Source organism: Prionailurus bengalensis, chromosome C1 (assembly GCF_016509475.1).
Source record: "Prionailurus bengalensis isolate Pbe53 chromosome C1, Fcat_Pben_1.1_paternal_pri, whole genome shotgun sequence".
Lineage (NCBI taxonomy): Eukaryota > Metazoa > Chordata > Mammalia > Carnivora > Felidae > Prionailurus > Prionailurus bengalensis.
Window position 1 is genome coordinate 222126257 of NC_057345.1, and position 23766 is coordinate 222150022.

Genomic DNA, 23766 nt, shown 5'->3' on the forward strand with positions numbered 1-23766 from the left:
TGATCCTGTCAATAGATGCAGAAAAAGCATCTGACAAAACATAGCCTCCATTCTTGATAAAAACTCTCAACAAAGGAGGGAGAAAAGGAATATACCTCAAACACCATAAAGGCCACATACAAAAGACCCACAGATAATATCATCCTCGGTGGGGAACAACTGAGAGCCTTTCCCCTACTTGTTCCGCCAGGAACAAGACAGGGTTGTCCAGTCTCACCATCACTATTTAACATTGTACTGGAAAGCTGCGCCTCAGCAATCAGACAACAGAAAGAAACAAAAGGCATCCAAATCAGCAAGGAAGAAATCAAACTTTCACTATTTTGCAGATGACATGACACTCTATGTAGAAAACTCGAAAGACTATCAAAAAATTGCTAGAACTAATACATGAATTCAGCAAAGCTGCAGGATATAAAATCGACAGAGATTGGTTGCGTTTCTATACACCAATTAGCAAAGCAGCAGAAAAAGAAATCATGAACTTGATCCTATTTATAATTGCACCAAAACCAATTAGACACATAGGAGTAAACCTAACCGAGAAGGTAAAAGATCCATACCCTGAAAACTATAGGACACTTATGAAGGGAATTGAAGAAGACACAAAGAAATGGGAAAGTATTCCATGCTTATGGATTAGAAGAACAAACATTGTTAAAATGTCTATACTACCCAAAGCAATCTACACATTTAATGCAATCCCTGTCAAAATACCCTCAGCATTTTTTGCAGAGCTAGAACAAACAATCCTAAAATTTGCATGGAACCAAAGAGCCGAATAGGCAAAGCAATTCTGAAAAAGAAAAACAAAGCTAGAAGCATTATAATTGCTGTATTACAAAGCTGTAGTCATCAAGACAGTATGGTACTGGCATAAAAACAGACACACAGATCAACGGAACAGAGTATGGATCCACAACTGTATGGTTAACTCATCTTCGACAAAGCAGGAAAGAATATCCAATGGGAAAAAGACAGTCTCTTCAACAAATGGTGTTGGGAAAACTGGACAGTGACACACGGAAGAATGAAACTGGACCACTTTTTTACACCATACACAAAAATAAATTCAAAGTGGATGAAAGACCTAAATGTGAGACAGAAAACCATCAAAATCCTAGAGGAGAACACAGGCAGCAACCTCTTTGACCTTGGCCAGAGCAAGTTCTTGCTAGGCACATCACCAGAGGCAAGGGAAACAAAAGGAAACATGAACTGTTGGAACCTGGTCAAGATAAAAAGCTTCTGCACAGCAAAGGAAACACTCAACAAAACTAAAAGGCAGCCTGTGGAATGGGGGAATATATTTACAAATGACGTATCTGATAAAGGGTTAATATCCAAAATCTATAAAGAACTTCAAACTCAACACCCAAAAAACAACCCAGTTAAGAAATGGGCAGGGGCGCCTGGGTGGCGCAGTCGGTTAAGCGTCCGACTTCAGCCAGGTCACGATCTCTCGGTCCAGGAGTTCGAGCCCCGCGTCAGGCTCTGGGCTGATGGCTCAGAGCCTGGAGCCTGTTTCCGATTCTGTGTCTCCCTCTCTCTCTGCCCCTCCCCCGTTCATGCTCTGTCCCTCTCTGTCCCAAAAATAAATAAACGTTGAAAAAAAAATGTATAAAAAAAAAAAAAAGAAATGGGCAGAAGACATGAACAGACACTTTCCCAAAGAAGACATCCGGATGGCCAACAGACACGTGAAAAGATGCTCAACATCACTCATCGTCAGGGAAATACAAATCAAAACCACAATGAGATACCACCTCACACCTGTAAGAATGGCTAAAATTAACAACACAAAAAACAACAGGTGTTGGTGAGGATGCAGCGAAAGGGAAACCCTCTTGCACTGCTGGTGGGAACGCAAACTGGTGCAGCCACTCTGGAAAACAATGTGGAGTTCCTCAAAAAACTAAAACTAGAACTACCCTACAACCTAGCAATTACACTATTAGGTACTTACCCAAAGGATACACGAATACGAATTTGAAGGGGTGCATGCACCCCAGTGTTTTACATCAGCATTATCAACATTAGCCAATAGAAAGAATCGAACTATAGAAAGAATGCAAATGTCCATTGACAAACGGATGAAGAACATGTGATATATATACACATACACAATAGAACATTACCCAGCCATCAAAAAGAATGAAATCTTGCCCTTTGCAACAATGTGGATGGATCTAGATGGTATTATGCTAAGTGAAATAAGTCAATCAGAGAAAGACAAATATCATATGCTTTCAATCCTATGTGGAATTTTAGAAACAGATGAACACAGGGGAAGTGGGGGGAAGAGAAAAGAGGGAAATGAACCATAAGAGACCCTTTTTTTTTTGCAATATAATTTATTGTCAAATTGGCTAGCATACAGCGTGTAAAGTGTACTCTTGGTTTTTGGAGTAGATTCCCGTGGTTCATCGCTTACATACAACACCCAGTGCTCATCCCAACAAGTGCCCCCCTCGATGCCCATCACCCATCTCCCCTCTCCCCCACCCCCCCATCCACCCTCAGTCTGTTGTCTGTATTTAAGAGTCAACCATAAGAGACTCTTAACGATAGAGAACAGACTGAGGGTTATGGAGGAGGAGGGTGGGGGGAGGGGCTAGATGGCTGATGGGCATTAGGAGACCACTTGGGATGAGTCCTGGATGTGGTACAAAGGGATGAATCACTGAATTCTCCTCATGAAACCAATATTGCACTGTACCTTAACTAACTAAAATTTAAATTAAAAAAAAAAAGAAATTAAAAAAAAATGGACTGCTGTGGATCCCAGTGTCGTATCAGCTGCAACCGGGCTCCTTGCTGGCTGTCACTCACCTGCCGTGCAGGAAGCAGGGCTGCAGTGTCTGCTGCACTGTGGGGCCAGGTCTCCACCAGGAAGGGCCCAGTGGGCCCCAGAACCTGGGCAGAGAGAGAGGAAGGGTGGGCAGGGGGCCCCCAAGGGCCTGGGCCTTCTGGGCCCCTGGGGCCCGCAGGCCAAGAAGAGGTAAGCAGGGTATCATGGGTGCCGCAGGGCTGGAGGCTGACCCCTGTGCACCCACTTCTGTGTGTGTGTGTGTCTCTCTCTCTCCCCCACCCCACGCAGCCCGGCCACGCCTGTGCAGCTCGGGGCCCTGCCGGAACGGGGGCACGTGCAAGGAGGCAGGCAGCGAATACCACTGCAGCTGCCCGTACCGCTTCACCGGGAGGCACTGCGAGATCGGTGCGCTCCTGCCAGCTGGAGTCAGCCTGGAAGGGCTGGGGGGGCCCAAGGCCCACCAGCTCTGGGGTGTGGGAGGGGCAGGGGAGGGGCGCTGGGCGGTGGGTGCAGGACACCCGACACCCGACTCTGATGGGGCCCCTTTGTTTCCAGGGAAGCCAGACTCATGTGCCTCGGGCCCCTGTCACAATGGCGGCACCTGCTTTCACTACATCGGCAAATACAAGTGCGACTGTCCCCCAGGCTTCTCCGGGCGGCACTGCGAGATAGGTAAGGCGGGTAGAGGCCAGCGGGCCAGGGCACCTGGGGCAGCATGTCCTCCCAGTGGGCAGGGGTGGCCCCGCTCTGGAGGAGTGGGAGGCAGAGCTCCCGTGGAGCCTAGAGGCCGTCGGGGAGGTCCCAGTGATGGTGACCCCTTGTGTCCTTGCAGCCCCGTCCCCCTGCTTCCGGAGCCCCTGCTCGAACGGGGGTACCTGTGAGGACCTAGGCACAGACTTCTCCTGCCGCTGCCGAGCAGGGTACATGGGACGCCGGTGCCAGGCGGGTGAGAGGGCTGGGGGTTGGGGTGGAGGGACGGGATCTCTTCCTAATCCCGAAAGAGCAGAGGAGGGGAGGGGGAAGAAGGAAAATCCGACGGGCAGCCAGCCCTGGAAGTCAAGGCACTTCCACCCGGAAGGGCTGTGCAGGGAGAAGGGTCCTAGGCCCTGTGGCCCAGCGGGGCAGAGGGCAGAGTGGCGGGGCAGAGGGCAGAGGGGAGGGGAGAAGGGTCCCAGGCCCTGAGGCCCGGTGGGGCAGAGGCCAAAGCCGGCGGAGAGGCCTCCGGCAGACGAATCTCAGTGCAGGACAGGGCCGCTGTGTCCTTACAGAGGTGGACTGCGGCCCCCCAGCGGAGGTGAAGCATGCCACGCTGCGTTTTAACGGCACTCGGCTGGGCTCGGTGGCCCTGTACAAGTGTGACCACGGCTACAGCCTGAGCTCCCCCAACCACGTCCGAGTCTGCCAGCCACAGGGCGTCTGGAGCGAACCTCCACAGTGCCACGGTGATCCGCAGGCCCTCCGGGGCAGGGTGGGCGGGTGGGTGGGCTCAACCGGTGAGGTCCACAACCCTCTCATCGGGGCCACCCAGAGGAGCACAGGAGCCACAGCTCTGACCCTGGTCCTCCCCTTCCTCCCTGCAAAGTCAGGTCACTACCCTGGTGGAGGCGCTGATGACTGTTCACTAAGGGCCTCCCTGTCCTCAGAGCGAGGTGTCCAACTCATATGCCTACTGTGCAGATGAAGCAGCTCAGACCAGGAGGTGGCCCCAGGGCAGGGTTCTCAAGGGCAGATGGGGGATTCAGGGCCTATCTCCTGCCTCTGGCCCTGGCCTCCCCCCTGGAAGCAGACCCTCCTTTGAACAAGGCCCCCAGGACACCCACAGCTGTTGGAGGAGGTCCGCTCCAGACAGCGTCACCTCCAGGCTCCCAGAGTGTGCCAGGTGCATGGCCTGGGGCGGCCCCCGTCTACCTGACGCCCCTGCAGGCATGGGGTCACTTACACAACTGCATGTGTATTCCACTGCATCCCTAACTCCGCCCATCAGAAAATCTGTGTGATGTTAACACATCTTCACAAAGCAAGGAATTTTAAACAAAGTAGCTCAGGGACCATGACAGCACCCAGAGATGGGGCGGGGGGGGGGGGGGGGGGGGGGGGGCGGGGGCGGCACACAGTGCCGCTCTCTCCCAGCACTCTGCAAAGCCCATGCCGTGCGACCCCACACAGGTGAAGAATTCTGGAGGATGGATGGGGCTGCCTAGCCCCACGTGTCTATGCTTTCCTCCTATCCTTCCAAGCGCACGGGGCTGGTGGTTACTGTCTGGGAGAACACCCCTCTCCAACAATAACAGCAATAAAGTCCAGACAAATATTTAGGAGCAGAAGAAAGAAGGTGGACGAGCATAGAAATAGGCATGGCAGATATACAGAAGAGAACATGGCCACTGGTCGTAAAAAAACAGGGTCGATAAATCATTTTTCACAAAAGAAAGTGGAAAAAAGAAGACTGAAGAACCCTAATAGTTGAAACAACAGTCACAATTTACAAATGGATACAGATGAAGTTAATGAGTTGATAGGTCCATTTGAGGAATTCTCCCCCAGAGGAGCAGGGAGGCGTGTGTAGATCAGAGAGAAAATGCAGGCGCTGTGGAGGGTGGAAGCAGATGTGCCAGCACTGAGGCAGCGGGAGTGCAAGATGAGAGAAAAATAAAAACGCAAGGAAACGTTTGACCAACTGTGGAGCTCAGTTTCCAGAATGACAGGTGAGCCCCACGGCCTGACGGGCCTGGAACATCAAACAGGAGAAAAGAGGGACATTAGCGCATTACAGCCAAATTTAAGATTATCAGAGACAAACAGAAAAAATCCTTAAAATAATGACTACGTGAGCAAGCATGATGGGCTGGCATCAGGGGTCGCAGATGCAGGGCAAGTGCTCGGCACCCGCCAGTTCTCCCCGACGGCACTTTTACGAAGTGCACGGGAAGCCAGGAGCTGGTCTGGAAAGCAAAGAGAGATCTCATACTCTCCCAAGGCTGAGGTCTCCAGTCTAGCCGGAGGGAGAGGCCTGTCCCAACCCTCAAGCATCTAAAGCCAATCGGGGACTGGCACTAACGAGCACAGTGCACCAGGCCCAGCCCAGCTCACTTCCTGATGATATCAGAGATCAGCTCCTCAGCCTAGCTGCCCAGTGCAGAGTGGAGCAAGCCCATGCTTGGTACAGGGTAGGTATTTTCTGCTTCGGGCTCTCTGGTCTTGTACACAGTATGTGTAAGAAGCAAGAGATTATGACGTATCATCTCAAGAAGAAACAGGCCTGCGGATGACCCACACGTCTGCGTTAGCAGCAAGGACTTTAAAAAAGCCATTATAAATACGTTCAAGAGAAGCAAAAGAGTGAGAGAACAGCACATTTGAGCAGAATAAAGAAAACTTCTCAAAGTAACAAAATTAAAAGTGCAACATCTAAAGTGAAGACTGATTGGATACGCTCCCCCATAGGATGGATACAACGGAAGAAAATCACGGACCTCAAGGACAAGTCAACAAAATGATTAAAACTAAAGATCAGAGGAAAAAATGAACTGTGAATTACTTATGAGTGAATTTTCAGCATTTTTTAATGCTTATCTATTTTTGAGAGAGACAAGAGCACGAGCAGGGGAGGGGCAGAGAGAGGGAGACACGGATTCTGAAGCAGCTCCAGGCTCCAGCTGTCAGCACAGAGCCCGGCGCGGGGCTCGAACTCATGAACCCCACGATCATGACCTGAGCCGAAGTCAGACGCTTAACTGACTGAGCCACCAATAAATGAATTTTTAAAAAAACAACAGAGCATAAGAAATCTCTGATTTGGAAATATCGAGCAAACAGGCACACAATTGGGAGTCCCAGAAAGAGAGGGCAGAAGAGGCAAAAGAAATATTTGAAGAGAGAATGACTGAGTATTTTCTAAAAATGAAGAAATATGTCGACCCACAAATCCAAGAAGCTCAGCAAATACCACAAGATAAATATTGACATAAATAAACTTAAGACCTAAAAATTTTTATCTAGTCAAATTATTCAAATGTGAGGGCATAATAAAAAATATCCTCTTACAAAAACAGCTTCAGAGGCTGACCAAAAAAGAGTATTGGGGGGTGGGGGGGTAGTTATTCAAATAGTAAGATAAACCTAGAATATTCTGTAAGCAATAGGAGAAGGGAGAATTATCACATACTATAGTAAAGTCTGTCACTATCTAAAAGGAGATAGAAAAAAAAAGAAGAAAAAAGTGACAGCTAAGATCATGATAGAAAAAATACAAGTCAATACGAATGAGCTAAATTTGCCATGTAAGAGATTGCCAGATCTTTTCCAGAACAAAACGAAACAAGCTATACTTTCGTAGATGAGACACTCCTAAATCAGAAGAACAACAACAAAGTACAAGTATGGAAAAAATGTCACGTAAATACACATACAGAAATAAAGCTGGTTTAGTTACACTACTATCAGCCACAATAGACTGTCAGACGGAAAGCATCATTAAGAACGAGAGGGTCTCCTCCAATAATTGGTTCAATTCACCAAGAAGATCGTTATAAACATTCCAGCGTCTAATGCAATAGTCTCAATACATACAAAGCAGACATTAACAGACTGCGCGAGGAAACTGACAGATTCACCTCAACACTGGGAAATCTTGAACCACCTCCCTCAATTAGTTCGGGTTAAGAAGCCAAAAAAACAATAAGCAAAAAGAAGATCTGAATAATACAGCTAACAATTTGAACTAATTCATTCCCTGAACACACAGAAAATATTATGTTACTAAGAAGAAGAAGAAGATAAATTTTAAATCTCCATGTTTAGGTATTTTTAGAGATACTTTGAACTAACTTATCGGTAGAGGAAATGTGGACAGTTACAAATTTTAAGTGCATATTAACGATCATTTTCTATACAGAAACTTGTGTGATGTAGCAAAAACAGTGCTTCGGGGGAAATGTACAGCTTTATTTTTTTTAAGATTTTATTTTTAAGTAATCTCTACACCCAGTGTGGGGGCTCAAACCCACAACCCCAAGATCAAGAGGTACACACTCTACTGACTGAGCCACCCAGGCACCCCTAGAAATTTACAGCTTTAAATCCACAATAAGAAAAGTTCAGAAATTAATGAATTAAATGTCTGAGTTTAGAAGTTAGGAAAAGGACAACAAATGATGCAAACAAAGTAGAAAGAAAAAGGTAACACAAGAGCCATAATTAACGAAACATAAGTCAAAAGTACAGAGAACACCAAAATCAGTTCTTTGAAAAGCCTATGAAAATGGACAAACTTCGATCAACTGATCAAGAAAAACAAAGAGCACAAATAAAAATCCTTATAAATGAAAAAAATTACATAGCCACAGATATAACAGAGATTAAAAAGATAATGAGAATGCTATCAACCAGTCTATACAAATAAATTTGAAACCTTAGCGGAAATGGACATAGTCACAGAAAAATATAACTTACCAAAAAGGACTCAAGGAAATGTAGAAAGCCTACATAATTCTATAAAGGTCTAAAGGTATTGAAGCAGCAGTTAAAGCATTTTCCCACAAAGAAACTCCAGGGCCAAACAATGTTATAGGTAAATTCTACCAAATTGCCAACCAACAGATCACTGCATCATTATATAGGCTCTCTGGAGAGTAGAATATAAAGCGTATGTGCCGACCTGTTCTATGAGGCCAGTATAATCTCGTTGCCAACACCAGATATGGACAGTGGGAAAAAGTAAGCCATGAGTCTGTTAAACATATGGACATAGATGCAGAAACTCGATGGTCTATGAAGACTATACATGCCATTATCAAGCTGGGTTGTTGCCATGAATAGTTCGATATTAGGAAAACCTGCTCTATTAGCCAACTGAAGGAGAAAAAGCATGTAAGTATCTAAATAAGTGCATAATAAACATTTGGCAAAATTTATACCCATTCATGAAATAAATTCTTACCAAATAAGGAATCAAAATGTACTTCCTTACCAGATAAAAATAATACACACACACACACACACACACACACACACACACACACACCTGCAGTGCCATGTGGTATAAAATATATAGGATTTACTGGAGGAAAAGCTTAAAAGAGAGAAGGAGCAGAATCCACACAACGCCCAAAGTGTGCATCATCCCACAGAGAGGTGTGCTTAGGCTGGGCACAGCCAGACTGGTCACACTGTGTGCAGCCAAGCTATAAGACTTCACACCTTACAGAGGAAGGACTACAGGTCACATCGAGAGAGCTGTGGAACAATGACTGTCCTGACCCTTGTTATACAGAGGTAGGATCTGGACTTCAAAAGCTGTGCTTCTGGTGATCTGACTCAAACACACTGAGCGGCCAACAGGGGGAAGGAAATTAGCTTCTGAAGCAGTTTTACTATGCTTCTCCTCAAACCCCAAGTAAACATTATCCTAAATAGACATTCCTCTTAAAATTGGGGACGAGGATGCCCACTGTCACTAAGCCTCATCAAAATTATATTTCAAGTATTAGCCAGTGCAATAAAGAAAAAGAAACTAAAGTCATGAGAATACTAAATAGGGAGGTAAAATGTCAGTATTTGTAGCTGATAAGGTTGTCTTTAACCTGCGGGCAAACCACTGAAAATGACAGGAAACGTAGTATGTTTAGTGGATATAGATTATTATAACACAATTACATTTTAATATCTCAACAATCGAAAACGTAATTATAAAAAAACCTACGCAGAGAAAACCAATGAAACTGAAAGGTGGTTCCTTGAAAGGCTCGATAAAATTGACAAACCTCTAGCTATACTGATCAAGAAATAAAAACGAAAAACTAGCAATATCAGAATTAAAGAAGTGTCATCACTTAGGATCCTACCAGCATTTAAAGGACAACAAAGAGATATTGTGAACGACAGTAGGCCAATGTACCTGGCAAGGGCAAGAAAAGGGACTACCTTGAAAGACACGAATTACTAGAAATGACAGAAAAATAAATAAAAAATACGAATAGCTCTGTATCTACTAAAGAAATTTAATTCATAATTTAAAACCTTTCTGCAAGAAAATGGCAAGACTGGATTGCTTCATAGATGAATTCTAACAAACACTGAAGGAAAGAATAATACTAACCCTACACAAGCTTTTTTAGAAAATACAGGAGAAAGAGTACTTCTCGATTCATTTTGTGAGACCAGTATTGCCTTGATACAAAAGCAGACAGAAAGGTTATTTTAAAAAATGAAATCAGAGACTAATATTCCTTACCAACATGAGCATAAATATCTTAACAAAGTATTACTAAATCAAACCCAGTGTTACATAAAAAGTATGATATATCATGACCAAGTGGGAGTTATCTCAAGAACACAGGTTGGCTTAATACTTGAAAAATGTAATTCACCATATTAGGATAGGAAGAAGAAAACCATATAGTCATTTCAACAGAAGCAGAAAAGTCATTTCAAAATATTCAACTACTGTTAAAGACTCTTACTAAGCTAAGAGCGGAAGGGAAGATCTTTAACCTGATGAGGGCATCCATGAAACACCAACTGCTAACAACGGACTTCACGGTGGGAGACATCTGGCTGCAATCAGTAACAAGGCAACTGTGTCCGTCTCACCAATTCCTTCCAGCATTGCCCAGGAGTTCCCAGACGGTGCCACAGCCAAGGAAAGGAAATAAAAGTCACATCTACTGGAAAGGAAGGGGACATGATCATGCACATAGGAAATCCTAAGAAATTCTACAAAAGAAGCTATAGAACAAATAAGCAAATTCAAGTGGGTCACAGGACACAGGACGACATTACAGAACCTTGGTATTTTCATATTCTGGCAGTGAACACTTGGAAAATAAAATAAAATGAACAATATTGTGTGTAACAGCACCAAAAACATGATACATTTTTACATGTGTGAAATGAATTGTAGACATAAATGTAAAAGCTAAAACTACAAACCTCTAAAAGAGCATTGGAGACCGTCTTCTTGACAGCTGGAGTAAAATGGTTATGCGTTTGGAAAAATATTACATTGTCCCCTGCTTTTCACCACACACGAGAATTCATTCCAGATTAAGGACTTAAATGTTTTTCTAGAACTATAAAATTTTATGTGGAAAGTATAGGTATCTTTTGGCCTTGGGATTAGGAAAGTTTTCTTAAGCCACAAAAAAGCACTATCAAAGGGGCACCTGGGTGGCACAGTCAGTTGAGTGTCTGACTTCGACTCAGGTCATGATCTTGCGGTCTGTGAGTTCGAGCCCCGCATTGGGCTCTGTGCTGACAGCTCGGAGCCTGAAGCCTGCTTCGGATTCTGTGTCTCCCTCGCTCTCTCTCTCTCTCTCTCTCTCTCTCTCTCTCGCTCTCTGCCCCTCCCCCACTCATGCTCTGTCTCTCTCTCTCTCTCTCTCTCTCTGTCAAAAATAAATAAACATTGAAAAAAAGCACTATCAAAGAAAAAAAATGGACAAATTTGACTATATAAATATGAATTTAAAATCATCAGCCCTAAGGAAGAAAGTGAAATATAAGCGACAAAGCGGGAAAAGATGTATTTATATAAAACTGGTTTCGAGAATATATAAAGAACTCTGTGAATGAATAAGAAAAGAATGATCAACCCAATAGGAAAACTGGCAAAACACCCGAGTAAGCCCTTCGTGGAAGAGGAGATACTGACAGCCAACAAAAACAAGAAGTATTAGTAATCAGTGAGCGGCACATCAAAAGCTCACGGAGGCAGTTGACAAACCTAAGAAGCCATCTGCTGGTGAAAACGTGGATGGGCAGGATTTCCTAGCAACGGCTGGAGGGAGTGTAAGTCGGGGGAACACTTTGAAAAGGGTCTAACAGTCTGCCTGTCCAGCTGACCATGCGTATAAGCTGTGTGTCCGTGATTCCACCTGTAGGCTTAGCACACTTATACCAGGAGCTAGGAAAGGAAAAAAAAAAAAACAGAAGCAGGTTTCTATCATAACAAAAAGTCCACAACCAACCCAAAGGCCCAGCAAACGACACCGGACAAAGTATGGTGTGGTCGCACCACGGATCCCACCGCCGCCCCCACGTTCACGCAGCAGAAAGCAGAGACCCCGGAGATGCGGAGGCCCCTCACGCCTTCCAAGAGAAGAGTCCCTATACCCCAGTATCTTATCAGTAAAGTTCATATGTAGCACAAACAAACCATACATGTTTAGGTGATTCACAAAAATCGAAACACGGAAGAGGTAACGAGATCGTGGCCCTGAAAATTCCATCCCCGGGGGTGGGGAGGGGCACGTGCCGGTGAGCCGGTGGACATTGTAGCTCCCAGGCGTCGTTACTTACTCATCTGCATTTTGAGCAGGAACAGTAAACTTTTAGATGTTGAAAATTTTGAATTCGGAAGTACACTTCCCAGTTTAAAAGAAAAAGTGAGCCTGTGGCAAATACTTCAAAGGGAGGGCCCCGTCCCCATTGCGCGGGTTTCATATGGGATTGCTGTGCATCGAACGAACAAGATTGGGCCTGGCCACCCGAGAGCCACTGGGGTGAAGTCCCACACCACCTCTGCGAGCCCTCGGGTCGTCATGCGCGCCCGCTGTCCCCGGGCCTGCTGCCGCTGCTTCCTCTCCAGGGTGTCCCCCCCACCCTGCCTGGTTTCTGGCCTCTCCGGGCACTGAGAGGTGCTGGAGACTTCTGTCTGTCTCCTCGAACAAAGCTGATTTATGTCCATCTTATTCGGCTTCAAGCCACTGCCTCCAATCACAACACTGCTTTATTCTTGGGGGTCTCCCCTGGTGCCCGTGCACCTGGGCGCCCCTCCCTCGGAAGCTGGTAGAGCTGCACGGGGGCTCCTGCCAGGTACCTGTGCGTCTGCAGCACAGGGCGCAAAGGAGCCCACTGTGAGCTGAGTAAGACTGCGGGGCACAGCTCCAGCCCCTCCTGCCCAGGCTGCCGGGCCCACCACTGCCGGCCCTCGGACCCCTGCCTCTCCGACTTCTAGAAAGACAGAGGTTTACAAACATCTCTGCCTCCACCTCCCCAGAGAGACGGACAGCGCAGCTGAACAAGCTGACCTTGACCTCCTCTCGCAGCCCCTCCTTCTGCAGCCTCCGCCTCAGGGGTGGAGGAGGTGGGGTGGAGAGAGTCACATCCTGACCACCCCTGGTCCTGTGCTCCAAGCCAGCAGAGGGAGGGGAGAGGCCTTTGGGGTACACTGACGGGCGAGCCCTGTGCCCTCCACACCTAGGTAGGACTCTGACACCGCCCCAGGGAGGGCCGGGCCCAGGATGCCTCCGGGCCCCTGAGAAGCCTGGAAGGGAAATGCTGGAGTGACCTGGGGGTGAGCCTTTGCCGGGCACACAGCGGAGAGGGTGGGTGTCAGGCTGAAGCCGCAGGGCACACGTGGAACCCTGGGTGTGGTGGAGGCCCGTGTGGAGCCCGTGCAGGGCTGTGTCATCCCGTGCAGGGCCCATGTAGGGCCACGCAGCCTCCTATCCTGTCTCTGCAGAGACAGACAAGTGCCCCTGTCTCTGCAGAGACAGATGAGTGCCAAATGCGGCCTTGCAGAAATGGAGGCTCCTGCAGGGACCTCCCGGGGGCCTTTGTCTGCCAGTGCCCCGCAGGCTTCACTGGAGTCCACTGCGAGACAGGTAGGGGCTGCGCTTGGGTGGGTCCCCTGAGCGGCTGGGCCCTCACCCACGATCGCGATGCCCCGGACACCCCGGGCAAACCTGTTTTCGACAAGCCTAGACCCTGGACCGCTGAGAGGGCAGAGGGAAGGGGCTGGGGCCCATGGCCCAGCTGGACAGGCCCCCTGGTGGGAGGGACCCCAGGGCTGAGGGGGGTTTGCCCAGCCCCCCCACCTGGCATCTCTCCTCCGTTCCCCTTCCCTTCTTCCCGCTGTCCTCTCCTCCCTCCCCCAGACACCCCCTTGCGGCTCTGGCCGACTCTCTGGGTATTCTCCAGAGGTGGATGCCTGCGACTCCAGCCCCTGCCAGCACGGAGGCCGGTGTGAGAACGGTGGCGGGGCCTACCTGTGCGCCTGCCCAGAGGGCTTCTTCGGCTACCACTGCGAGACAGGTAGGGAGGTGGGGGCAGGTCCCTGCTCCCTCTCCAGCGGCCCCAGCTCCCCCCGGGAGGCTCGGGCTGGCCCCTCGTCCAGCCTGGACGGGCGGAGCTCACCACAGCCCCAGAGTCCTCACGGACGGCTCCTTACGGCTGGAGACGCTCCCCACCTTTTCCCCCTTCATAGGACTTGCCACTGTCTGGAGCCGCCTCCTCGATAATAGCCCCAACTTGCTGACCTCAGCTCTCCTCCTGGGATGGGTGTGTCCTGGGGGCACATCCTGGCCTATCCTGTTCTAGGCCCCAAGCCAGGCCCGGCCGGCGGCACCGCACTGTGTAGGGTGCACGCTGCAGGGCAGCGAGGGCTGTGCTGGGGATGAGGTGTGCCATCCACGCACTGCAGGGCGGCGGTGGGGAGGGGGCCCGGGCGGAAGCATGGCGGGACCATTTGCGGCCAGGGGATCTCACCGCGCAGGCTTGGGGTGGGCGGGGGCACACCCGGAAGAGCAAGGTTAGTGGCTGTGACAGTGATAAGGGGACACATTGGTTGTTTGCCATTGTTTTCCTGAGGCTCCACTGGGAACCTGCTGACCCCGGCCCTGGCCTGGGAAGCCCAGGTCCGCTCGGTGCCCGCAGCCCTGGCGCAGAGGGAGGCTGCAGAGGGCTGGGGCCCTTGGATGCCCGGCTGCCAGCTGCCCCCCCAGGAGGGGCCAGCACAGCGCTCGCCCCCGAGTCACCGCCTGCCAGCCCACCTTGGCTTGGAGCAGCAGTGGGACAGCCCGGCTTAGGAGGAAAGACACACTTGCCCAGCCCCTCAGTGGGACCTCCAGCAAGCCCCGCAATCCCCGTCAGACAATGTCCCCTCCTTCACTTCCTAAATCCCTGCCTGTGATGGTACCAGCCACCTCCATCCCACAAACACACCCACACAGGAAGGACAAGGGTCCCGCTGGCGGAGCTGCTAAAACCCCAGTGTTCACCAATACTTTCCCCTCTCCCAGTGAGCGACCCCTGCTTCTCCAGCCCCTGTGGGGGCCGCGGCTACTGCCTGGCCAGCAACGGGTCCCACAGCTGCACCTGCAAAGTGGGCTACACGGGCAAGGATTGCGCCAAAGGTGAGGTGGCAGAGGCACCAGTGTGGGGGGCGGGGCCTCCCTCACCCCTCAGAGGGCACAGGCGCCCCCGGGGACAGGCCACAGTGCTGAGCGGCCCCCCAGAGCAGAGTGTCTAGGCAGCTGCTCACCCGGGCTCTGCCCAAGAAGCAGGGGGGGTTATAAAAATACTCCGGGAGGCAAAAATGCAGTCACGGGTGCGCACGCACCTGAGACCTGGGAGGCACTGGCCAGAGGCTGAGAGAAGAGGTCCATCGCAGGCGACAGGAGCTGGCTCCCCACCCCCGGCAGCTGCCCCACCTCCACCCCCCAGGGTGGCAGGCCCAAGAGCCACCAGGTGAGGTAGCTGACTGGGGGCCAGGGCTTCCGTGGCCGACGGCTGACCACCCCCTTCCCTTGTTCTCCACCGAAACCCTGAAGAGCTCTTCCCGCCAACGGCCCTCAAGGTGGAGCGGGTGGAGGAGAGTGGGGTGTCCATCTCCTGGCGCCCGCCTGAAGGCCAGGCCGCCAGGCAGATGCTTGACGGCTACGCGGTCACCTACGCCTCCTCGGACGGTGCCTACCGCCGCACAGATTTCGTGGACCGGAGCCGCTCCTCGCACCAGCTCCGGGCCCTGGCAGCCGGCAGAGCCTACAACATCTCCGTGTTCTCCGTCAAGCGCAACGCCAACAACAAGAATGACATCAGCAGGCCGGTGCTGCTCCTCACCCGCACACGTGAGTGCCCGCCTGGACGTGCCTGCTGCCACCTGGAGAGGCACACTGGCCAGGCACCCCGAGGCACCACGGGGACCCTTAACCTGTTCCCTGGGCAGTGGCTAACAGAGATAAGAGCCGATGGCTTAGAAGTGAGGCTAGGGGAGAAGTGGGGGTCTCCCTGAGAAGGCACCTGTGACGAGCCAGCGCATGTTGGGGCGTCCGGGAGGCCACCCCAACATGCTGAGGGGGGAGACGGCAGCTCGGAGGGGCCAGGGAGGGAGCCTGCTGGTGGCGGGTCTAGAGAAGGGGGGTGGGGCAGAGAGGGTGCCTCTAGTGCTGTTGCAGAGTAGCTGGAAACCTAGCCCAGGGAGACCTCGGGGCCTTAACTGGCTTGCCTGTTTCTGGGCTCTACGGGGGAGGAGCCAATGGTGGGCAGGGGCCAGGGGACCCTGGGGACTTTGGAAGGGGGTGCTGGAGGCTGGAGGGAGGAGTACGGATCAGGCCGCCACGCCAGGTGCTGGCACAGGTCAAAGCAGGTGGGCGGGGCCAGCCACAGGAGCGCCGTGAGGCCAGACAGCCATGGCCCACCGGCGGGGACTCGGGCTGGGTAAGGAGGGAGGTGAGGACGCTCAGAGGCCTGGAGAGGAACTTAGCGGGAGAAGGGAGGGTGCCCTAACATCACCTGCCAGCCCGAGCCAGACACTAACCCTGAGGACATTGAGGGCCAAGTGAGAGATGAGATAAGAAACTCAGGACAGGTGTGTCGTGGGAAAGCACAGCCAAGAGGCACCTACAGCGAACTTGGGCAGCTGGAGGCCGAGCGAGCTTGCGGGGTGGAGTGGGCTCAGCCTGAGCTTGGCTTCAGGAAGAAGTGGCACCCTCCCCCTCCCCCATCAGAGTGGGGTCTCCCCAGGAGATCACGGTGGGCAGAGCCAGCACTGCCCGCCAGACCGGGCACCGCACCTGCCCAGGGAGCCAAGGGCTCCCCTCCCAGCTCCCGTGCTGAACCCAGACCCTCCCCTGCGGCAGCCCAGAGCTTTCCCGGCTTCTATGCCCGCTGGCCCAAGCGTCACCCAAACGTTCACTGTCAGTGACCAAATCAGACAGACACAGGGGAAGGGGATTCCCAGGGTCCGTGCATGTCCAAACGTGTATAAATAGGCGAGACTGCAGGCCTCTGGTGGAGCTGACTGCACCGCCCACCCCAGGCTGGAGTCCGGGGCCTGACTTCCCCTAGTCCCACTGTGGCCAAGGGGTGCACTCAGCAAGCCCAGGTGGGCCCGCACCTCACTTGGGCCACCTCTGTGAGCCCCAGCACACTTCCTGAGCCTTGTCTCATTGTCTCAAGCCCCTGCCCTCCCCTGGAGACGAGGAGGTGCCAGCATCAGCTGAGGGGCCCATTGCCCCCCAGGACCCCGCCCCGTTGAGGGCCTCGAGGTCACCAACGTGACAGCCAGCACCATCTCAGTGCGGTGGGCTCTGCACAGGATCCGTCACGCAACGGTCAGCGGCGTTCGTGTGTCCATCCGGCATCCCGAGGCCCAGGAGGACCAGTCCACCGATATGGACAAGAGCGTGGACAAGTTCACGTTCGGGTGAGAGTACAGGGCCGGCCTTCCCTTCCCTCGGGGCCCCAGAGCTTCCTCCTCTCTCCCTCTGTGTCCTTACCCTGCCATTCCCCAGCTGCCCAGCCTGCCGTGAGAAGCAGGGATGTGTGTGTGTGTGCGCTCCCCCCGCCCCGGGTCCCCCAGGCACCTGCCCGCCCTGCCTCATCATCACGGGGCTGCAGAGACTCTCGAAAACTCTGGGAGGTGCTGCCTCCCGCACAGGTAAGGAGGGAGACTGGGCCGCCTGGAGGGCAGCACGGCCTGAGTCACACAGGCCCCTCCCCTGAAAGGGAGACGCAGGGCACCCCTGCGGTTGCTTTACATTTTTATGCTGTTTAAACAATATGGTCAAACCTTAAACTGGGCACAGAACCATCTTATGCTGAATGATTACAAATCAGATGCAAACGGAATTACAAACTAGCTCCGAGCGGCTGAGGACTGGAGTGTGCTCGGACAGCCCGCAGCGAAGGCTCACACTCCACGGCCTTAGCCCCCAGCGGCCCCGCGGGCCTTCACCAGCCAGAGGGGCTTCCGAGACCTGCTGGGGATGGTGATGGAAGACAGGAGGGTGGGAAGGAAGACTAGCTGGCCACGGCCTGGGGTCCCTGTGCCTGCAGCGTGCACACAGCTCTGGTAGAGGACAGGCCCACCTAACTGCCCACACCCGACAGCAGCGGGCCACGTCGCCAGATCAGCAGCATCCTGCCCAGAGCAGCCACAGGCCACGGCCATGGGGAGGGCTGTCTGGAAGGCAGGCGCTGCAGGGGTCAGGGCAGGAGAGCCAGGCACAGCGCTCGGTCCCCTCTGCACCACCGAGCTGTGTTGCTTCTAGTTTGCGGACTTTCCAACACCGTATTTTCCATGCCTGCTATGCCGGAGACAAGACTCTGCTCTCTTTGTCTCTTAAGTGTTGCTGTGACCTTTCTTGATGTACATCCTGCCCACTTCCGAAGAACAGTGTCACAAAAACACACGTGGGGCCCCGGGTGGGCACTTGGTGAGTCAGGGTCCCCAAGACCACCCAGCTCGGTGAGTCACTGGGGGCCCCCCCGAGACTCAGCACAGGCCGCGCTCCCGGCTGGGATTCACCACACAGAAATGGTAGGGCGCGCAGGAAGGGAGAAGTCGGGGGAGCAGGCCCGAGCTCCCGGGCGCCCTCCCTGTGCACTCGCACAGGCCACAACCAGGTGCCTGTGAGAGACGCAGCGCCCGGGGTTTTAATCGGGGGCTGGGCACGGGGCCCCCTGGGCCTGGCGTAGATTCCGGGTGTCCGGGCGGAAGCGGGTGCTCAGCTCGAACCACGCCGCACAGACCGCACAGACCGCACAGACGTCAGGGGGCAGCGAGGTCCTCTCATCCACGAGTTCCAGCCGCGGGCCACCTGGCGGGCGGGCGTTCCCGAGGAGGGCAGTGGGGCCTGCTGGTCAACCCTTTCTGCACAATGACCTCCAAGGGCCCTCCCTTTTCTGGCCTCTCCTGTCTGAACACCAGCCTGGGCACTACAGCCGCCGCAGGCAGGCGTGGGCTCTTCTCGACCCTTGCCCTGTTCTAGACAGACAGACCAGGGAGGAGCTCCCACCTGAGGAGCACACAGGTCTCAGCCCACAAATCTGGTCCTTGTGGAGGCCCCCCGGGCCACCTGCAGGACCACTCACACCTCTTCCCCCACCTGTGTGGGAGGAGTCACAGTCTGTAATGGAGTCTCTCCCCCTCCCCTCCCCTCCCGCAGGGCCCTGCTGCCAGGAAGGAGATACACCATCCACGTGACTGCCCTCAGTGGGCTCGGGGGACAGGAGCCTCCCACCGAGAGTCTGGCCTCGGCCCCGCTGCACGTGTGGACGCGTGAGTACAGTGGCATGAGCTCAGCTCTTAAGGGAACTTTGCCAGCCATCACCTCCCTCCAGCCCCAGTCCTACCAAAGTGGCCCTGGTGCCCCAGAGGTCTCTTCCCCTCCAGTGCCAGGGAAGGCGGCCTTCCCAGGAAGCCCCCTGCTTGCGCATTCAGCCGGCACCCGGATGCTCCTGGGCTCCTACCGGATGGGAGTCACAAGCCAAAGGCCAGAGGGGCACACCGGTGAATGCACACGCTGTCCACTCCTAATCTCCATGGTGTCTCACGGGCAGGAGACCTGGCCCTCACCAGCCCTCCCAGCCCAACGTGTGGGAGGGGGCTAGAGTGCCGTGCGGTCCACGCACAAGGGGACCAGTGAACACGGGGGATGCCTGGTGAGGACGGAAGGTCTGGGCGGGGCCTTGCCCAGCGAGGAGGCATATGGATGGCCTGTGGGGCAAGGGTGATCACAGGCTCAAGTCCTGGCACTGACCCTGAGGCTGGGACCCTGGCCCATTCCCTGTCTAGCCCAGCCCCTCTTATGTGTCCCAGGAGAAGGTGCATATGGCCAGGCTTAGGGGATCAAAAGGAGGACACGCTGACAGGCTGCGCAGGCATGGGGGCCTCCGTGGGTGCACCGGGCAGCATTCTGGGGTGCATCTCGGGCAGGAGGACATGCTGCTACAGACACCCCTCCACACCATCCTTCAGGACCATAAGGTTGTCCGTAATGACCAGACTTGGCTTCGCACGAGGCTTCGGCAATCCACGTCAGATCTGTAAACGTGGCGGTGGCAGGAGACCCCGCCGGCCCCCGTCACCTCCCTCCCCTGCTCTGTGCCTATCAGGGCCCCTGCCACCAGCAAACCTGACCGCCGCCAGAGTCACGGCCACCTCTGCCCACGTGGTCTGGGACACCCCCACTCCAAGTACCTTGCTGGAGGCATACGTCATCAACGTGACCACCAGCCAGAGCACCAAAAGCCGCTACGTGCCCAACGGAAGGCTGACGTCCTACACGGTGAGGGACCTGCTGCCAGGGCGGCGGTACCAGCTCTCGGTGACAGCCGTGCAGAGCGCAGAGGGTGACCAACTGCACAGTGAGCCTGCTCACCTCTACATCATCACCTGTGAGTGCAGCCCTACCAGGGCTGGGGGGAGGGGACAGCCACACACACAAGGCCCCGTGGTCTGCTCAGGACCCGTGGGGCCATGGTGAGTGCAGCCTGGCCCCTGGTGCTCCCTGTGGGCCACCAGCAGGGCAGCGGCCTGGGCTGCCATCCCCGGGGAGTGGCGTCCTGGCCCAGGAGACGGCTCAGCCCCAGGACCCTCTCCCAGCACAGACCACAACTGACCCACGAACATCAGACAGACAACCTCAAAACAGGACTGTGTTAACGCAGGAGAATTGGGGGCGTGAAAATCGGTGGGGGAGGAAGGACTTGTGTGCGGTTGGCACAAGGTCAGTACACTAGGAATTTGGAGACACAAGCATCTTGCTCCTCACCTTGTCCCCGGGGCGTGGCCGTGCAGCCAGGCCTCACCCGTGAGGAGCCGATGGACAGAAGCATGGGAGAGAGAGAGGCCCAGGATGGCCACAGGAAGGGGAGCCTAGGGGAGGCCCAGACAGATGGACGGTGGGAAGAGCTCAGGAGCGCAGAGTCTCAGAGAGGCCACATGGAGGACGTGGCCCGCAGGTCACCCAGGTCCCTCACAGCCCTGCTCACGTTCTCAAGCTGTAGGAAGACCGTGCATCCGGACAGGTGCTGCAGTGAGGGCAACGAAGGGAGAAGAAAGAACAGTGGGGTGGACGGTGGCTGAGGCAGAACAGAGCCCCAGAGAGCAGACACGCGGGCACCACGCAGGAGGTGGACGCTTGCTCCGAGAGGTTCAGACCCAGCACGGCTGCATGCACCTGCCCAAGGGAGGGCTGAAGGGCACAGTCAGGCGACAAGGACCCACGGAGGCGCCTGGTCCTCCTGCTCTGGGCGTGTGCAGGGTGGGGGGCCTCGCTGAGGTGTCCCGTCAGGTCTGAGTGGCTGGCCGTGCCCTGCAGAGCGAGAGCCTGGGCCCAAGGTGGGCCAGGACAGCTTGTCCCGCGAGCCCTGGGATGGGAAGCGGGTGGAGGCGGGGGTGGGCACGGACAGGGCCCAGGGCTTCTCGGAAAGCCGTGAGCCTGCCACGAGATCTCGGGCATGCACACGCCCCTCTTCAGTCCTCCCCCTCCGAGGGGCCGGGAGGGTCAGGCCTTGTGCAGCCACCCGCTCCTCCCACCCACCTGCAGCCCCAAGGGACGGCGCTGACAGACGCTGGCACAGGGAGGGACTCCATCCGCGGGTGCTCAGAAACAGACCGCCCCCCGTGCGCCTGCCGGAGCACCTGCTCAGTGACCGTGACGCCCCCGAAGCTCAGACCCCGGCCCCCAGGTGCAGCCTCAGCCGCCCCCACCCGGAGCGCGTGGCCCCAGCCACAAGCCCCACAGTGGTGACGCTTGGTGACTCCCTTGGCAGGTTCTCGGAGCTTGTGGACGGCAGAGGGCGAGTGAGTGCCAAGTTTAGTGGCTCGCCTGGCAAATCGGTCACCGTGAGATCACGTGAGTGCCTCAGCCAGCCCCTGTAGCCTCACTGCCACCTCATCCGGCCCTTGTCCCCAGCACCCTGAGAGCTTAAGGACAACCCTCCCCACCCAACCCCCAACCCGGACACCTGACGCCACCTTCAGCAGGGACCTGGCACAAGGCCAGGCCCTCACATCTGCACAGGCTCACAGGAGCCTTCCTGACCCGGAGCCGAAGTGCAGGTTGCTGGCTCGGGGCTGGCAGGGCTCGGGGGCACAAGTTGGTCTGAGGCACAGAAGCTGGCCTTGCTTCAGGAGTCCCCACGTGGCTTGCGACACTAAGCAGGAGAGGGCGACGCCATCTAACTCGTTGCTGCTCCCAGCACACCAGCCTCGCCTGGGGGCTTCTAGAAGTGCAGGGCCCCACCCAGAGCTGTGCAGCTGGAGTCTTTTAACAAGGAGCCAGGTGACGGCAGGCACATCAGTCAGCAGACTGCACCTCTCCGCCACAGTAAGAGATCGGGTCCCGTGTTCCAGGCAGAGCCTTGGGTTCAGGTCCTGCTCGGCCTGGATGGGTGGGATCACCCGTGGCAGGCCGGCAGGCCTCTCTGTAGGGCCCCAGCAGCACAGGGCATGGGCGAGGGGCCCCGATGGCCTGGCCCCTTCTCACGTGCTTCAGCAGGAGCAGGTGGCCAGGAATCTGTCTGCAACAGGTCCTCCCCAAGACTGTGGCACAGCAGGCCAGGAGCCACACGCCCACTGGCTGCCCTGCCCCGAAGGCCCTCAGGACGCTGTAAACCAGGGCCCGTCCTCATGGATTCCCTAGCAGAGAACCTGATTACCAGCTTAGTGAGGATTTTCAACCAACACAGACATTCCTGGGCCAGGGAACAAAAGGGAGAGTGATGAGCGGATGGTGTCGCAGCCCTGGCGGCCAGCAGAGGAGCAGCCGAACGGCTCGCCGCACACAGCGACCAGGAGCAGGAAGGGCCCGGGCAGGTGTCTGGGCAGCTGCGCAGGCTGGGCTGCGTCTGGACACCCTCCTAAAGCCATTAAGCACACAGGCAGAGACCCCTCAGAAAAGCAGACTTGCACACAGGGGTGGCCACGTACCAGGTCCGCCTGAAGGTGGGTGGGGGTGGAGAAGGCACCACAGCCCTCCAGAAGCAGGGGTGGAGAGAGAAGAGAGCAGAATTTGACCACAGGAAGGACAGCACAGCATCAGCCACCTGGAGGGATGGGGCCACCGGGTTGGATAGGACATTCGGCCCAGCCTCAGGCCACCGGTGACCCTCACCAAAGCAGCTGTGAGGTTCAGCAGGACGGGGAGGAAAGCTCTCCTGATGGAGGGAGTGCAGGGGCCCGTGGGACTCTGCCCAAGTGGGGGAGGGGGCAGCAGGGAAGTGGGCACCGAGCGCTCACCACGGCCATCCCTGCACCCTGAGGGAGAGAAGCAGCTCAAGGACACCCAAGAACAATCCTGGGCACGAGGCAGCAGGCTGTGTGGTCAGCACGCCGGGGCGTTCTCGTTTCTCCTAGAACCCACGGCTCTGGCGCAGCTCGAGAACACGGAGGAGGCCCCCAAGCAGGCGCCTGAGCAGGTCGGCCTGGCCCTCCAGCTCCCTGAACGCAGCAGCGACAAGGACACGGAAAGTAAGTCGGCAGGAGTGGACTTTCAGAGCGGACCACCTTAGGGGGCCTTAGGGCCGGAGGTGAGGAGGGGGCCGCCCACAGGGAAGAAGCGGGAGACACAGAGCTGCCCAAGGAGCAGCCAAACACCCCGTCCTGGAAAGGGTGGGCGAAGCTCACCACACGGGCCGCGGCGCCCACATCTCTGTGTACAGAGAACAGGCTGGGAGCACACTCACCCAAACGACCCAGGCCTGCCCTGGAGGGACAGCCCCTTCCCCCACCAACAGAAGCACAGCCCTTGCTTCTCCAGAGGACCATGCTGAGCAGGGTGCAGAAGTCCCGGAGGGGCAGCCGGGACAGCTCCGAGACACACGTCCGTCACCCAAACTCAGACCCCGGCCCCACCCTTCCTCCTCGCTCTAACCCCTGGGGCTGGGTCCCTCTGGGGACCGTTCCTGCAGGACCCAGCGGCCCTTTCTCCCAAGTCACACCACAG

General features: G+C 54.8%; 1 protein-coding gene across 5 annotated transcripts in view; it reads left to right on the top strand.

Annotated features, from left to right (window-relative positions):
* SNED1 (sushi, nidogen and EGF like domains 1) overlaps positions 1-23766 on the top strand; it is an 87388-nt gene that overhangs the window by 45143 nt on the left and 18479 nt on the right. For all 5 annotated transcript variants that reach the window (XM_043578405.1, XM_043578407.1, XM_043578409.1 and 2 more), the window contains 14 exons: positions 3101-3217; positions 3368-3484; positions 3645-3758; positions 4081-4254; positions 13303-13416; positions 13733-13846; positions 14833-14946; positions 15364-15660; positions 17054-17237; positions 18982-19094; positions 19931-20212; positions 21367-21508; positions 21593-21675; positions 23178-23291. In XM_043578405.1, coding sequence (XP_043434340.1) covers positions 3101-3217; positions 3368-3484; positions 3645-3758; positions 4081-4254; positions 13303-13416; positions 13733-13846; positions 14833-14946; positions 15364-15660; positions 17054-17237; positions 18982-19094; positions 19931-20212; positions 21367-21508; positions 21593-21675; positions 23178-23291 — 2079 coding nt within the window. The remainder of the gene's footprint in view (positions 1-3100; positions 3218-3367; positions 3485-3644; positions 3759-4080; positions 4255-13302; positions 13417-13732; positions 13847-14832; positions 14947-15363; positions 15661-17053; positions 17238-18981; positions 19095-19930; positions 20213-21366; positions 21509-21592; positions 21676-23177; positions 23292-23766) is intronic.